At 39.7% G+C, this 18,043-nt stretch overlaps 1 protein-coding gene across 5 annotated transcripts in view; it reads right to left on the bottom strand.

Moving 5' to 3' along the window:
• EBF1 (EBF transcription factor 1) overlaps positions 1 to 18,043 on the bottom strand; it is a 381,707-nt gene that overhangs the window by 88,796 nt on the left and 274,868 nt on the right. For 3 of the 5 annotated variants that reach the window (XM_046668002.1, XM_046667997.1, XM_046668000.1), the window contains exon 9: positions 10,971 to 11,104. In XM_046668002.1, coding sequence (XP_046523958.1) covers positions 10,971 to 11,104 — 134 coding nt within the window. The remainder of the gene's footprint in view (positions 1 to 10,970; positions 11,105 to 18,043) is intronic. The other 2 variants (XM_046668001.1, XM_046667998.1) reach the window with 1 other exon arrangement.

The following is an 18,043-nucleotide window of genomic DNA, read 5'->3' as shown; positions in this document are numbered from 1 at the left end:
ATTTTAACAAGGCCTGGAACTAGTAAGCACTTAGTTGAACACTGCAGTTGCTGAACACTGAATTAATAAATGCCATGATTCCATTAACCACCACTAATAATTAGGATAAAGATTCAATAAAGTTCCTGATAAATCTAAAACAACGAAATAATCAATACCACTCCATTCAAACATCAAACCCATTCAAAGAAAAAAATCTTTTTTACTTTGCCCCAACAAACTTCCTGGTATTCTCATTAAGCATTCGCAAAAATATACTATTCAATTCTTCTGACTGAGAAACTAACCAGGTCCCTAAATCAATGCAGTTAATTGTATGAAACAAAACAGCAACAAGATCATCTTTCAAAATAACAGATTTGGGAGAAAAAGGCTAAAATAAATACATTATACTTCAACTACCTTTGGTTTTGTGGGTAGATTTATTTATTTATTTTTCGGTAATTTATTTTTTAAATAAACTTTCTCCAGCTCTCTTCCCAGGATGTAAATCTTGTGCCAATTGGGCCCCATTAACGACTGGATCCCATCCTGACCATCTGGGAGCTGGAAAAGCGCTGGTGAGTTCCTGAGGTCCAGAGTATTCCAGAAGGAGAGGACTGGACACCAGTAACGCCAGGCCCTGTGGTTTGAAACTGCACAATGAGCTCTTTCTCAAGGCTTGTTTTTCTAAATTCAGTCAAGAATGAACATCGTTCCCTACTCAGGCCTGGCTTAGGGTCCTGGGTTGCTGCTTGTTTGTTTAAAAATTAAAATACAAGAGAAAAAGCAAAGCCAGATACATTTATGGAAGAGGCTGAATGTTATCAAAGTTGGAAGTTTGCAGGGCAGAATCTTTGCCTATGAAATTAGGAAAGAAAAATATAAGAGCCAAAAGACTGATAGATGGGGAAGCAGGGAATAAATTCACCTTTCACAAAAAGACTTTTAGGGTCTTTCAAAGCTCTAACAAAAGAATATCAAAGTTATAAGACACTAAACTGAGACTCATTCTAACATTTTTTTGTATAGTTCATATTGCATACTGTATACATTGATACTTGCCCATATATTCAGCAATTCCTCATTTAACATGTCTCTTCAAGAAGTGAGCTCTACAGAAAACCCAAGGCAAACCCCTTTTAATACTGTGCCACTATAACGGCTTTCACTGGAAGTCTTTCGAGAATGCATTACACACATCTCACTGTTTTAGAGAGAATATATTGAATATAATTGCCATCTCTTTCTTGATGACTCAGGGTCACTGTCATTATGAACAGTCATTAAAGTGCTGCACAGTAATATAGTTCTGCATCTGCTTTTTAGGTTTTCCATTTCTGCCCTTGACATTAAGCTGTCACTTCTGCTGTCACTGAGCCTGCTTCTAACAACTTGCCTCTAGTTTGCTTCTTCTAATTTGCTATGACCTGAGAAAAAGATAACACAGTTTGTTAAAAATAACTGTTCTGGTTACCTCAAAGTCTTTTATTTTGTACACTTACTTTTTTTGCTTACTTCTGGTTTCATGCTGAATTTCCCAGAGTTAAGTTTGTTTTAACACTCTTCTCTGGATAAATGAGGTTTTACCACATTCTTATTAGATGGTGAAGAGATGACTCCAGAATCAGATGAATTTTGGTTTAAGTCTAAACTTTGCAAATTATCAGCTGCGGGACTTCTGCAAAGTCATTCAACCTCTCTGACCTTGAGTTTCATTATCTGGGAAGGGAGTGGGATGAGGGGAGAGGCCTAGCTATCTAATTAGTGTTATTATAAGGATTAACGCCTGGAATGAGTTTAGGAGAAGGCCTCACTGATATCCATCATTTGAAAAAAGTGTTAGTTTTATTACTACTTAATCCTCACCATAACCAACAGATTTACACTAAGGTATTTATGTGCATCCTTATTGCACAATAAATATATCTAAATATATACTACCTAACCACACATGCATTATCGAAAACTAAACTGCAATCTGTCTATCTGGTACTGACACTTTGAAACATCATGAATACAACAGATGCAAATAAGGAGCATTCGTTTGAATGAATGAATAAATGAATGAATGAGTGAATGAAAGAAGTAGCGTCATTCAACACCATTTTGTATAAATTTGTATGAATTAATGCCTCTGATGTGCAAGGCTCTGTGCTAGACACTGTAGGAGACTGAGCTGAATTTAGCATGAATCCTACCTCCAAGGGAGAGAGCACACCCTTAAATCACAATAACTAACGATAGAAAGTTATAAGGAACATGACATGGTATGGATAAGGCCACATAGGAATTTAGAAAGAAAAGAATATATTCAATTCCTAGAGCTGTGAGGGAAGATTTCACAGACAAAAGTTGTAATTTACTGGATCTTAAAAGGCAGAAGGATTTGGGCACAGAGAGGAGGGAAAAGCATAGTAGAAGGAGGAATGACGTAAGCAAGACAAGAGTGCAGAGGTGAAAAATCACTAGGGGCATAAGGAGCAGCTAACAACTCAATGTGACTAGAGTGTAAGTTAGGATGATTAGTGGGCAAGGATGCTGAAAAGAAAGGCCAGAGCCTTAAAGGGGCAGGCTTGAATCCCACACTAAGGAGGTGTGGCTCTAGGAAAGAGGAAGTCAGTAAGGCTGCATAAAGAGGAAGACTTTAGTTCAGAGCATCAGGGAGCCATTCCAGCAAACAGCATGGAGCACACGTATGAAATGGACACAACACCACATAGATATTCAATCTCTTCATAAAAGTCACGTGACTGCACCAGGTGTGAATTCTGTCTTTGACTCATGTTAAAAGTAGAAATGCATCACACTTCTTTGGTCTCCATTTTCTAGCAATAGGCACTCCCAAATGCACTGCAAACAACTAGCTCAAAACGTCATCCCAAAGTCATCCCATAATTATCAACATGGAGGACAGACTTCAAGTGCCTTAGTCATTAAAAATAAAAATATAGATTCAAGCATTTTTAGGAATAAGGTGAGCATGGTTGTAACTATGTAACTATATTAAAAAGGCCATTAGACTGTTTTGTTGTTGGTGGTGGTGGTGAGGAAGATTCGCCCTGAGCTAAGATCAGCTGCCAATCTTCCTCTTTTTGCTTGAGGAAGATCTGCCCTGAGCTAACACCTGTGCCAGTCTTCCTCTATTTTGTATGTGGGCCACCGCCACAGCATAGCTGCCGAATGGTGTAGGTCCACACCCAGGATCCAAGCCCACCAACCAGGGTCACTGAAGCGTGCAGGACCCAACCACTATGCCACAGGGCTGGCCCCCCATTAGACTATTTTGAATTTTTTTTTTTTAATATGCTGGCTCATATAAAAATGATTGCCCATAAAATAACTTGGGATTCAATGGTGTTCTTCAAAATCGCATTCAAAGTTTAAAGCAACTGATTCAGTGCTCTTTTTATTCTTTACAAATAAAGTGTAAAGTTTTGCATTAAGCTTCTTCCACTTAATAGGCGATCAATAAGCACACATTGAATATAGACTTAGCAACTTCCATATTTAGGAAAAAGCAGGCAACTATGAATTATTTTAAATTATGCATTTAATCAACTTTGAATTAAACTTATACATGTAAGCTTCAATATATGTAAAACAATGACAGCTATTTACATTGACCATATCTATATTATGTTTTGTGTGTGTGTGTGTGTGTGAGGAAGATTGGCCCTGAGCTAACATCTATTGCCAATCCTCCTCCTTTTGCTTGAGGAAGATTCACCCTGAGATAACGTCTGTGCCAATCTTCCCCCACTTTATGTGGGACACCGTCACAGCGAGGCTTGACGAGCGGTGCTAGGTCTGTGCCAGGGATCCAAACCAGGGAACCCCAGGCAGCTGAAGCAGTGTGCGAACTTAACCACTATGCCACCAGGCCAGCCCCTACATTATGAGATTTTGAAAGAGATGATATTTGAAATAATGTCTTTCTCCACCTTTCCTAATTTTCTTTTTGATTTTAGTGGAATTGTTTCTTATATAAATGTGGTATAACAGACGTTAGAGTGCCAATGCCATCATGTATAAAATTTGGGAAAGTTTGGTAATATAAGGAAGTATATTAAAAGACTACGGAAATATCCTAAGAACACCTGGCACAAGAGAAAGCAGAATGAGGGGACGTGAGTGTCAGGAGAACGGGGCTACAATGCCAGCACTAAGTAGCCAACGTGTTCCCAGGACAAGTCATCGAACGACTCTGGAGCCTCTTTTTCTTCACATCCAAAATAAAACAGCTGCACTCAATGACTCAAAAGGTTCCTCAAAGCCCTCAAAATTTTGTGACTGTACACGTGGTTCAGTAAAAATCAAGGCTGGACAAAAAGGCCTGAGAGACTTCCAATGGGAATACGGCGGAGTTGTAGCCATTCATTTTTTAACGTCACAGAGGAGGAAATGCTATTTTTTATTTACCACCCTTCCTCTGAGCTACGTGTACTAATGAGAATGGAAAGCAGAGATAAGTAAGAAGAAGGAAAGAAATCAAGAACTGCATTTATAACCTTGTTTTTCCAACTTTTAGGTTCAAGCAGCAAATTTGCTTTTCAGCCCTCAAACTGCCATTTACCGAACTATATTCACCCAAAGGTCTCCCTCCTCGGCAGCGTCTTTTGACTTCTCCCTATCTCTGGGAATGCAGCTGAAGAAAATATTCATCTGGATGAAAACGACAGTGTGCCGCCCCGTGTGAGGCTAATTGGTTCAAACAGTGATGAAACTCTGGCTTCGCCCATCTGAGCTAAGTGGTCCTGGCAATCTTTAAATATAGCTGTCCTACAAAATCACATGGCATCTAATGCCAAGTGTGCACTGACTAAAACCAGATGCAAAATATGAGAGAAATTCTGTTCAGAGCCTTGCAGCATTAAAGAATAATGGCTCTAAGCATTCCTTGTCTAATCTGAATAATACTCTGCAGATACTTCAGACGATTTTCTCACATCTAGGCCAGCCCAATCACTTCATGATTGAATTTCATGTCTTTACTTCATTAACATGAAATCCAAATGCACTTCAGTCATTGCCAATATATCTTCCTGTAAGGTGATCCTTGGAAAAAAAGGGTTCTGTGGTCACAAAAGTTTGGGACATGCCACACGCTACATCTTAGACAAAGTGCATGTTAGTACTTCAAAAGCTCTGCAAAGTCCTAGAACAAGGACCAGTTGAATTTACTTGACTCAACATTTTCTGAACTTACCAGGGAAAACCTCCTTCCCTCATCTCCCATGAGGTAACTATTGATATCCTAAAGATACATTCCATAGAACTATCTGGAAGATGAATTAGAGCAACATCGTGCGTGGTATAAGTCTCAGATTTATATCAGGTACCAGAATCTGAAGTGTAGAGAGTAAAAATATTGACTAAAGACATATCAACAGGGAGATTCAATTTTGTGGCTAATTAAGTGGTTTTGATGAAGTTCAAAGAATCTTTTTGCAAATAAACATAGTATTTGTATAATGCAAGTGTGTTCTAAAGGTAAAGAACAGTAGTGGAAGAAAAGAAGCTACTTCCCACCCATCATCACTCCCCTCTTCTTACTTTGGGGGGATTCTCAAGAGAGTAAACTGTAGATAAAAGCAATTACTACAATTGTAGCTGATTTCAAAGAGGATTTAGTCTAAGCCCCTCATTTTCAGGTGGGGAGACTAAGGCCCAGTGACCAACACTGACTGCAACTAATATCCAGGTCTTCTGACTGGCTCCTTGCCCACCGCTATGCCATGCAATGTAAACCTTTGCTTGGATGATTGTCTGCAGCTCCCACCACCCTCAGCTCCTCACCAATCTCACCACCGTACTTTCTTTACACACAGCTTAAATACCTTACGCTGTATAAATTCTCTCAGAGATTTCAGTGATTAAATAAAAGGATTGTGAGAGCCTAAAATGCCTAGCACAGAGATCCATCCATACATAATAGGAGCTTGATTGGTTATTCAGTCTACTTCTGACTACACCCCTCTCTCTGCCTTCGAGAACCTTGCCTTGAATTTTAAACCACAAATTTAACACTGGATTATATTATATAAATATATTATGTAACTCTCTAATTTGCTTCTGGGAGGCAAGCTGTCTTTCCAAATAAAACACCGGATCCCAAAAACCCTAACTTTAATCACCCATTGTACCTATCCCAGTGCTAGGCACCCAGCAGGCAAGCCAATCAGTGTTCAATGTTTAGAAATCAGAGGAACTCAGGAGATATTAAAATAATGATTAGCTCTACAAACCGGTAGCAGGAGCCCTTCCCTGCTCCAAATCATATGTTGGTGGAAAAGCAAAAACAACCAAGTACATCACGGGTCAAGAAAAAACTCAAGTCACATTAAACATTACCACATATTAACCCTGTGGGTTTTCCTGGGTTTGTATATAAAACTCCGCAAAGACTTTTTTTTAAGTCTTTTGGGTAAGGCAGGATAAGCACAAGAGTATCAAAAAAATAATTTGCGTTCTAAAAAGAGAGACAGGAGAAAGGGCAAGAAATAATAAAGAGTAACAAAGATGGTGAGCCAAATTCACAAGAAAGCCATGTGGTTCAGTGCAAACTGGGAGCTGGCAGAAGGCAGCCCTGAGTTAGGAACAATGGAGTGCCACCTTTCTTTCACCCAGCCCTCAGGGGGCCATCAGTGAGCTAAACTGAACTACTCATTTGCAGAAGATTGGGTTGGTAGGGGAAGAGCACAGATGAGGGTAAATTAAGCTAGCCCTATTTTCTCTGGCTCTTTTTAAAATTCTTTAGCTAAAAAAAGACTCCAAATAATAGCATCAGCTGCTAATCTAAAACGTTATCTGCTTGTCCTGGCCCACCAGCCTGCTTCCTGAGTGCTTTGGGCTATAGAGTGAGGAAATGGAGAAAAGATAAAAGTTTATTTAAAATTAGAAGTACTAAATTTTAGAGGTGGCATAACCTCAAGAGATGATGTGGCCCGCGGACAAAGACTTTGGATAGAGAGGGGTCTTACTCTAGTGATGAGGCTCAAACAGGTTAACTGTTTTGCCTAATGTCATTTATGTAGACAAAAGAAGAGATTCTCTTCTGCCCCTAACCAAGGCATGTATCCTTCATAAAGATAAAGTCTTCCTGGAAGCCAATGGCTCCAAACATGAACGTAGACAACTAGAAAATGGAGGAATCGTTCTTATCCCTCTGATTCTCTACAGGCCAAGTCTACCTTACCTTAGAAGCCGACACTAACTGCTAAGATACCCCCAGCACAAGCATCAATGGCAGTGGCAGGCATTACACCCTGGGCCGATGAGATAATGCCCTAGGGTAAACATTCGGGCATTGGCTAAAAGATGGATGGTTAAGAAGGTGAGCCCTGGAGTCGGACTGTCTGAGTTCAAATACCATCTTCACCACTTGATAACTGACCAGCTTATTTGACTTCCCCAAGCCTCGATTTCCTCATCAGTAAAATGAGAACAGCACGGTATATAGATACTGGGAGGCTCGCATAAGAGCCAGACCAAATATATAGCACAGTACCTGGCAGGAACTCAGTGTTCAATGAATGTTAGCTAATTCTAGTCATACTCTGCATTTTTCTATAGCTTTTTCATAGATATTTTCTCTTAAACATTCACAGTATCAAGTTCTGATTCTATCCAATGGAAGCCTATAGAAATGGTTGATAATTGGTTTTTCCCCTACCAAAATAAAAGGCACTTATGCAATTTTATTTGATTAAAAACTATCACCGTAGGGCCAGCCAGGTGGTGCAGCAGTAAGTTGGCACATTCTGCTTCAGCGGCCCAGGGTTCACTGCTTTGGATCCCAGGTGCCGACCGACACACCACTTATCAAGCCATGCTGTGGCAGGCATCCACATATAAAATAGAGGAAGATGGGCACAGATGTTAGCTCAGGGCCAGTCTTCCTTAGCAAAAAGAGGAGGATTGGTGGCAGATGTTAGCTCAGGGCTAATCTTCCTCAAAAAAAACCAAAACAAAACCAACCACCGTAGTTACTACCACCATTGCTTTTACTACTGCTTCTTCTATTGTACCACCTGGATTACTCCACATCTTTTTTTCTCGCCTCTTTCTGTCCTTCTTCCCTCTCTCAGGATTCCACTTGCTCTCTCATCAACCTGGGCTTTTATTTCCTTTGTAAAAATATAAATTGTAGATTAAATCCCATCTCTAGTACTATCTGGCTGTGTGATGTTGGGCAGGTTTCTTAACCTCTCTGACACTCAGTTACTTATATATAAAACGGGAATGATTAGAGTATTTAACACAAGACTATCACGAGGATTAAATAAAATAATATGTAAAATAATACTCATAAAGTGCCTATACATGATAAACACTGTAACTTTGAGCTCTTTCTCAATTTTTCATCATTATAATGGATGTTTGGATTTGGAGCAGTACTAAATTCTCTTCCTGCACTAAAAAAAGAGAGAAAAATCATACTTGTCAAATACCTTGTATGAAAATTTAACTATATAAATAGTTTAGAATATTAACCAAAAAGTTCATCTCTGCAAGCCTCATTTTTCTGAATGTCAGGACTATCATGATGATAACAGTCCAAATTAAAATCCTCTATCCAGACACCCAACTGCTAATGCTGCAGGGGATTATTTATTTTAAAAGAATATCTGCTCAAACATTTTGGGAAATGATGTGGTAAGTTTCCACCAGGAAAGGGCCATGATTGACTTATGACATAGCCACAAATGAGAGCAGTTTGGGAGGAGGGGATGGACAAAGAAGGAGCATATGTCCCCCACCCTCAGCTCCTAGCTGGAACCACACAGATCCACTGCGAGGGGCTTCGGGCACATTCAAGGCAGTGGCAGTGGAGGGACGGAGGAGGGAAAAAGATAAAAGTATTGCTTTAATGGGTTTTCTTTCTCATGACCTGCATCAATTTTGTTTTATGAAAACAGCTCCTTTAAAGCAATTTGGATAAATCTAAGTTAGAATTTAACCTCCCTCACCTGTTCCCAAAAGAGGGCAAGAAGGTGGAGAAACCAAGAGAAAACAGGGGGACCTTGACTAGGAACAAGGTGGACATGCATACTAACGATTTCCTGATGTGTCAAAGTCCTTATTCCACAACCAGTGTAGCGTTCTTGGGCTAAGGCAGGCACACGGTTTTAAAGGAAGCTTCAGACTAACCCACCTGATTCTCAGAGGTCAATAAGACTTACTGCACACTCTGAGCCCCACCTCTCAGACCTTACTTTACAATGACATGGAGCAAGAAGTCCATATTATACTATTCTTCCCTTCTCCCAATTTCCATAATAAGCAATCGAAAGAGGGAGAGAAACAGATGAAGATACAGCCCACAAAACCTGAGAGAGACTGTCCTTGCAAGGACTGCTGTCTTCAGCAGGAACGAAGACACCAGGCTGGCAGCAAAATATGCCATGTATGTGATGCTTCTAATTTTACAACCCAATGGTTCCAACAAAGAATGGGGTGCAGCTGGCAGGGGAAACTCAGTCCACCTTTAGTGTCTGGGATGTTCCAACTTGGACAACAATTAGTTTAGTGGACTGAGAGGCCCATCTCTGATTCAGCTTTACAAGAGCTTTGATTCTCTGGCCAAGCACATACTGCTTGTTGGCTACACGGGAAATACAAAGGCAGTGGCAGCATGAGTTGGCAAGGGGCTTGCCTGAGTGGGTTACTGGCAATAGGAAGTACACATAGAAGGCTTAGAAACAAGGACAGGCTCTGCTCTGGAATGACAAACATACTCAACTATCATAGTCTTAACTCTGCATATCTCTATGGCCCTCTAGAGAGAAAAAAGAAATAAAATACCTAAATGGGCTAAGCAGTGGTGTCATGGGAGGACAACTAGAAACGGAAATAGAAAATCTGACTTCTAGCTCTAGTTATGCTACTGACTTCTTTGTGTGGCCACATAACACTTATATTCTGTGGGCTCTAGATGGTTGCTTTCAGGTCAAGTAACCATATATCTCTAAGTCTCAGTATCCTTAACAAGAAAAGATACAGTCTAAGAGTATTTACCTCATGGCGCAGAGAGAAGATTGAGAGGATCTATGGCAAGAGCCCAGCACAGTGCTTAGCATAGAGTAAGTCTCCATAAAGTTTATTGGTTCATATGACTGCCTTATAAGGCAAGTGGAATGAACGAGCTCTATGGTACCTTGTAGCCCTAACATTGTTTTGACTCTAAACTTTGGTGAGATGAATGAGAAGGTGGTCTGGGCATGCTGGCTAAGAAATTTAGGTTCATAATTTGGAAAGCAAAGGCAAGTTTGCCATGGCATCTATATAAAGATGATGTTTATGTTTTGTAATCTTAAGCTAATGTTGATTATTGCCAGACAAGTCAACTGGCAGGTTAAAATAATGATGACAGTGCTGGAAAACACTGCACAAATAGAACACAGCCATTTTCATATGGTTGTAGTCACACACTGAGATGACTAACAGCTATAAATTCCTAGGGCTGGAAGAAGTCCTGGGTTCTTCTAGGTTCCCCTGGCAAATCACTCACTCGCTGATGAAGAGTCATTGAATAAGTCAAGAACCACTTACACCTGATTTATTACTGTCATTTGAATAGTGTTCCTTGAAGATGGGCCTACAACAGACTCCATCTACAAATATTCACAGATGACTACCTCACTAGAGTTTGAATGGGGCTCTTCCTATATATTTTGTGACTTTGCATTTCCTTTCCAATTTCCAATATACAATAAGACCTCCATACCATGGCAAGCCCAACAGATCAAACGACAAAACAAAAGCTTTCCCAATGCTTATGGGTCAGGGGATGGAAGTCATTCCAGTAAAAAGCGTTGCCTCCTGGTAAACCCAACCCATCTTTCCTAGTTCCCCAGAGTTCTGTAGGCTGGAGCTGGCCCACCCAGAGTGGCACCGCTAAATTCTACACATTCTATTAGAAATTCAAGTGTAGACAGTATCCTCAACTAGACCAAACTATTAGATATTAATGTTCAGACAACACCTACCTCACTCCAGACCAGCATGGTACCGAATATGACCTGTAACCCATCAAAGAAATTGTCCCCTATGATGATCACAGTCGCGCCTCCCGTCGTCCATCCTTCACTCGGGCTGATGGCTTTGATACAGGGAGTAGCTGCTTTTCAACACACATGAAAAAGAGAAGGAGTCTTCTGTTAGAACCAAACTTTAATGATGGGAGACTTGAGAAAAAGAAAAAAAAAAATCTTTTATCTTTTCACTAACAGAAAGTCCCTCAAGATCTCAGCATTTCCTAGCCATATTATTAGGACCTGAAACCTAAGGGTGCCATCTCAGTTTTTAAAAGCATTCTTTTCATTGTTTCTATTGAGATACACATATTTTACCCAAATCGTTTTCAAACCTGAAATCTTATGAAATAAAACATAGAAGCAAAATTTAATTTATGAAATGCTAAAGATTAAAAAAAAAAGGTAACTTTTGGAAACACACTGGAAACCCTACAGAATTGCTTCATAATTACATATATTTCCTGAAAAGAAAATCTGTAGATTTTTAGATAAACATTTCTTCCCAATGGAAAGCAAGAAAGAGAGGAGGCTGGAATAAGAAATTATCCTTGCTCCATGCCTTCTATCTGTAACACTAACACAGCAACATTCCTCATTAAAAATTACTGAGATTTTTTTCAATAAATGTCATGGATCCCATTTTCTAGATGCAAAGTATGCAGGTCACTCAGGGTGAATTATGTAAACAAGTAGCTGAGTCAGGGCTGAACCACAGACAGTCCCATGACCTTGGCTTTGTAGTCATTCTCAGGCATAAAACTGTACAATGGACTTTTTCAAAATTTCATATCTCTTCTCTTTCCACTACAAATGGCCCTCGGAGATGGGAAACAATTTGCAAATACTGTGATGCCAAACAGACTGGAGGTAGTTTGCCTGATGAGCATGGCATGTTTTCAACAGAACTACTGGCCGTAAATGTAACTGTAGGATTATGTCTTTGAAATCTCTCAGAGGGCACCTTCATGCCACCAAGGATTTTTAAATTCACAATGCCATACTGTTGTTCTCATGATTACTTTTATAAACAACAGCAAAGCAAAATTCTAAAGCAAAGGAGACATTGCACAAGGAGAGGAAATGAGACCCTCCTCTTTAATAAAACATTTATTAAGTAGCCAAGACTGACTTTCCAAATACTGAAGCCAATGAGAGCACCAGTTAATTTTAACGGGAAAAAACTGGCAAAAAATTATTGGACTTTGCCAAATTTGGCAAAACGTCATGCTTTAACTTTTGCAAGAAGAAAAGAAAATATTAAGCTCAGCCCGGTGGGACCATTGCTCACGTGCCACCGCACAAACAAGTAGAATGGGTTTGATTTTGATTCAAATTAAACTTATAAAATTGCACACAGAAATTAGGAAATATCCAAACTAAACATTTCATGTTGGCTGAACTCAGAGTAATGCATTTAAAACTAAAACTGGGCAGTTCAGATGCCTTTTCTCTCCTCCACTTTCTCCCAAAAACAAAATAATTAATCAAGAAAATGTAAACCATTCATGACTTGACAATTCTCATCCAATTTTTAACACACAAAGGTTGTGACCAATGTTCCACAGGCATAGGACTTTTTCTTAAACAAAATTCTTCTTTAAAAGTAAAAATGTTTAAATGCATGATTGAGGACTCCCAAACCAATGGTCGAACATGATATATGATTTCAAGTGATTTATAAGAGAAATAACTATGTTTAACAACCATGTAAAATTGTTAAAACAAAAGCAGTTTGGAAACATTCTAGTTAATGTCTCAAAATCTTAATTCTTAATTTCTAACTCACTTTACTTAGTTGCTAGGGTGGAGCAGAAAAGGTGTTGCTAACTCCTAGGATACTTCTAAGAAGAATAGGATATTGGTTTAACTGAACTGGTCCTGAAAGAGACCTGCCTGATGGCAAAGTGTGGAATCTAATGGTATCATTAAACACTGACCCAGTGATCACCGTCATAAACCATGGGATAGTCTTGGTGTTTATATCTGTATTAGCTTTGAGATTTATTTTAATTTTTTAAATTTCATTTTTTAATCACACAAGTATATTTCTTTAGATACATATGGTCTCCTTCAGGCTTTCTCATCATTGCCCAGAAGGAGGCCGAAGGGTGTGCTGGTGTGGCTTTGAGAGACTCTCCTAAAGATGATACAATAGCATACGGAAGACCTGCTGGCTTTAGACTTGGCCCCTCCCTCTTCTTTCCATTTGCTGTTTGTAGGCTACAAAGGCATGTAAGTGCATACGTGTGTGTGTGTGTGTGCGTGTGTGCGCTTTCAAACACTTCCTAAGGTAAGTGATAATGTTTTCAAATTTTGTGAGCAATTGTTCAGAAACAAAGCTATATGATTAACTAGTCAGAGAAAAGAAAGAGCATCAAGCTTCCAGAGATAACCTGTGAGGAGACAAGACGCTATCTTCCTAGTTTTTGGAGAAAAAAAGCTTTGAAGGAAGTACTCCAGGAAAAGAGTGACATACCCCTTGATGCATCCTAACTCTATACTTAACACCATCCACTACTCCTGCTTAGAGACTAGACGCCATTCTTAGAACAGGTAAGTCATGCAGCCCTTTCTGAGTTTAGACCTCAAAGGATTCTAAAGATGCTTCTATCTATCTATACGTCCTATTAGTCTTGAGAAGAAGCTCTGTGGTACTTCCCCACTGGGAAGTTTGGAAAATATGTAAAGGAATCATGGGCGGTCCCACTGTGAGAGAGGAGCTGGGAGGGGATGTTACTGGCATTTAGTACCTGGAGGTCAAGGATGCTAAGTATCTAACAATACATGGGATAGTCGCCCAAAATGAAGAACTCTAAAATGTCAGTAGTGCAAGGTAGAAAACACTGTGACTAGCTAAAGGGATCAGGCCCAGGAGCAGTTGTTAAGAACTCACAGATCCATACAGGCCAAGTCAAGAAACACAAACGAATAATGCAACTCAGGATTTCAGAACAAGCATGAGATGGATGGCCACTGACACTCAGAATTGGGGAGGCAATAGGAACTGGTGGGGACGCTGGTCAATTACAGAATACCTGCCCCATCTACAGGTGGCAGCTGCTAGTCAGCTCCAGTCATTGGTAACTCCACACAAACCCAGGCCCAGTGTGTCTGGTCTTCCAATCTTTTGAAAGAAGATGGGAACCCAGATTTTTATGTGAAATTTCCTAATCTTTAAATGTTGGCAACTAATTGAATATTTTTTTAAATGTGTAGGCTAAACAAAATGTTTATGAGATAGATTTAATTCATAGAGTACCACTTTACATTTTTATCCTAGTCATAAACAAACTTGCCAGATTAAAAGCAGCTCAGGAAATACTTGCAAATATGCCCAAAACTACAGATACCCAAACGTTCACAGTAGTGTTGACAATAAAATACGCAAGAGTCTAGGTGCCCCCAACAAGAGACTGGTTAAATAAACTATGGTACATCCGTGCTATAGAATATTGAGTGTCATTAGAATAGATGAAAAAAAATTTCTATAAATTGACATGGAAAGATGTCAAAATACGTTAGTAAGTAAAAAAAGCAATTTGTACTCCAATGGATAGTGTGATCCTACTTACTTAAAAAAAGTGATATATGTGAGCCTGTGTGTGCATGAGTGTGTGTGTGCGTGTGTGTACTTACGTGTGAACAGGTATGATAAACAAAGTTCTGGAAGGATATACACCTACTGTTCCCAGTGGGTACGTATGAAAAAAGAATGTGAATACAGTGGGGTTGACAGAGGAGGGAGACTATTAAATTTTGCTTTACAGATGTCTGTATGGTTTGAATTTTTTTCAATAAGCACATATTAAGGTTATATGTTATAATAATAAAAAATTAAGTGAGAGCAGAGCATTTAATTCTGTGAGAGATAAAGGTTGTACTTTTTAAAGCAAATTGATACTGATTAAAAAAAAAAAAAAGCCCAGCTATACTAACAGACCCTGAGACTCTCTCTGCTTTTTGGGTAAGTTTTCTCTGAGAAAGCTCAGAGAACATTTGAAGCAGCCAAGGACTTGTTTTTCTTTCACTCAGGATATCCAGAGATGCAGAGGGAAGACAAGGAGTGAGAGAGTTTTTAATAGTCACAGTGGATGTACTCAACAGAATTTGAAGGTGTAAAGATTTATGAAAGAGTTCAATCCAGCCCAAGAGTGTAATCACCAATACAATTCTTTCTCCAAGAAAATATTATGGAATAGAGAGGGAGAGAGGATTTGAATACAAAACCACTTTCACCAGCCAAATCTTGATTTAATTAATAAAAGATTCTTTCTTCCTCACCAATGAATTTTCACACTGTAAGTATCCACAAGGACAGTAAGCCAATTCCTGCTTCTAAATCTCATTAAAAATAAAAGTTTGGATTTTGAGGTGGGGCTTTTTTGCGTCTCTTTTCTTTTTTTTAATCTCCCCCCCACCCCCAACAGCCACCAAAACAGAGGAGATTTTCCTTCCTTCAGACTATGACAATAACATGATTACCCCACCACAGTTTAGCATAATGGCTCTGAAATGCTCATGGCACATTGCAGAGTTAAAGTGGAAATTATTAGGTAGCTCTTCTTTGTTATAATAATGATCACTCTACAAATAAAAGCTCTTCTCCCAAAGGTACTGCAAGGCACAAAATGCTAATTCTGAAGATTATGTGTGCGCTTTTATTAAATATTACTATGCCCTGCCTGTCTGAGGGCTTCTCTGCCCTGATTGTTTTATGAGTACCATGTTAATGTCATTCCCATCTTGCTAGCAGCAGGCACACATTTTAGCGTTTGTATGAGAGTTGATCAAAGGCCACGTGCTGGGGGAATTGCTGAGAAAACACGGACAAGCGATAAAAATCTAACAGATTAATTGGTTTAAATTTCATTTCAGGGTGTTGAACTTTGGCTCGGGACTCTAATACTACACCGTGAGTCAGGGCCTAATTACCAGATTTCCAATTTGCTTCTGAACAATGGTCGTGGTGAGAAGGAAAAGAGAGGGAAGAATGAGGAAAAAAAAAAAAGAAACCGTTCAGCCTCCAGTATATATTTAACAACTAATGTTCTGTGTGCAGACAAGTGCACCAGGGAACATTTGCTATCACCTGCTCTACATCCAGAGCATTCCTATTTCCTTCCAACAGCCACGGAAGGCAGGAGAAATCACAGATGCCCTCAGCAGTTTAAAATCTTCTGATTTACACAATCAATGTTACAAGATTCGAGAGCCAGCTTACTCGCATTGGAAGCATCAGGCTCTTTATTAGCAAAGTGAATTTATAAGCTGGAATTGCGCCTCAGCCTCCAATAGAAATGATCTATTTCATTGATAGAAAGCCAGGGCCAGGAGAGTCATGTTTACCTCAGGGTTTATGGGTGGCCTTGGGAATAAGGGTTAATTGAGCTCAGAGGTGCCTGCCCATTGAGGTGAATTAGTGGTGTGTACAGCTATCAGCAGGGTCCTGGGGCTGCTCTTACTTTTGCCTCTGAAATCTCTTTGCGCTGCGAGCTATACCTCACTTGTTTGGGGTAGCTGTAGAGATGAGCCAGGTTCTGCATTTATCATCTCTTATCCCCAAAATGAGGCTTTTGCGACAGCTGATGTCCCATTATGGAAGCCTCATCAGAGAAGCCTTGTTTGGTTTTTTCTCCATTCCTGTGTTCACATACACTGGGAAACCAACAATCAGTTGATAAAATGCACAAAGTTAGAAACGTTCTAATCCCGTTCTAAATCTCAAGATGAAATTTCACCGAAGTGGACATAAGGTTATTTTTCATTTCTGTTGTGTACAGTATATGAAAAGACGTAAACTCTCCTTTTCCAGCATTCTATTAACCAGAACTCTTTATTAATGAGCATTTCTACAGAGCAGATAACTGATGCTTACAGGGGAGGTAAAGATGCTGCACCAGCCCTTACTGGATTCTGTGTAAAGATAGAAAGATATGATTATGTTAAGTTGATTTTAATATTCAGAGTATTACACTATTTGAAAATGGGTAAGAGCTCCAGCTGCTCAATTGCCACAGCCACCTTTCAGTGTGACTTTGAAGCAGTCACTTACCACCTCCAAGGCATTTACTCTAAGCAGTAGTTTCCACATAGATGTCCACTTCACAGATTTCTGGCAAAATGCAGAAAGTGTCCACTGTGTTTTGTTGTTTTACTATGTGCCAGGCACACAGTACACTAGTTCCTGCTATAATAATTATTGTTGTCATCAGTTTTCAATTAACCAGAGTTTATTTATTGACTAGAATATCCTACAGTCACATCATTCCAGAGTACGTAGTTCACTGTAAAACTTTCCTAGGAACTTCCAATCCAGCAACTTGCTAACATGGCCAGCCAAATTTACTGAGGAGGTGGATTTGGCACCAGTCTTTCCAAAGTAGAGTGTTTTTCTAAGGCTCTCACTTGCCTGGAATGAATATTAATAGCAGTCTTTTCAGAAATGAGGAATTGACTTTAATATTATTATCCCCAAATTTTTGAGACTTGGCAGAAAATGTTGCGAAACCCATGAGTTCAGCTCCTTTCTACGGGATGCTTATGACCTCATAAAATCTCAGGCCTTTCTCCCTTCTATCTACTCGATTTTGGTGAGGTTGTGCTTGGGAGCAGCCCTGTTCCAGACATTGATGAGGACACAAAGTATCCCCACTTGTACTCAGTGCACAGATACCTGCTCTTCCTGTTACATTGGAAAAAAATTTTTTGATGGCTTTTTTGAGTGAAATGATGACTTTCCTGACTGCTCACAACTCAGTGGCACCAGCATCCGCGTTCTTTGATCCTGACAACTGGCAGCTACTGGCCAGGAAGGAGGACAAACAGAGGGTCAGCCCTAGTGGGAAGACTGGCCCTCTGTATTTTCACCATGTACAGGAGGCAAAGCTATTCTGGGTGCATACACCCTCCAACTGGATGCCTTAGAAACCAGCAGTGGTGAGAGTGCCTGACCGGAGCCCTAGCACGAGCCTATGCAAACTTCACTTTCAGAACTCTGACTTCACCACAGACTCCTGGTCAGCTGA

The sequence above is a fragment of the Equus quagga genome, chromosome 7 (genome assembly GCF_021613505.1).
Source record: "Equus quagga isolate Etosha38 chromosome 7, UCLA_HA_Equagga_1.0, whole genome shotgun sequence".
Classification (NCBI taxonomy): Eukaryota; Metazoa; Chordata; class Mammalia; order Perissodactyla; family Equidae; genus Equus; species Equus quagga.
This window is presented reverse-complemented; position numbering and strand designations above follow the sequence as displayed.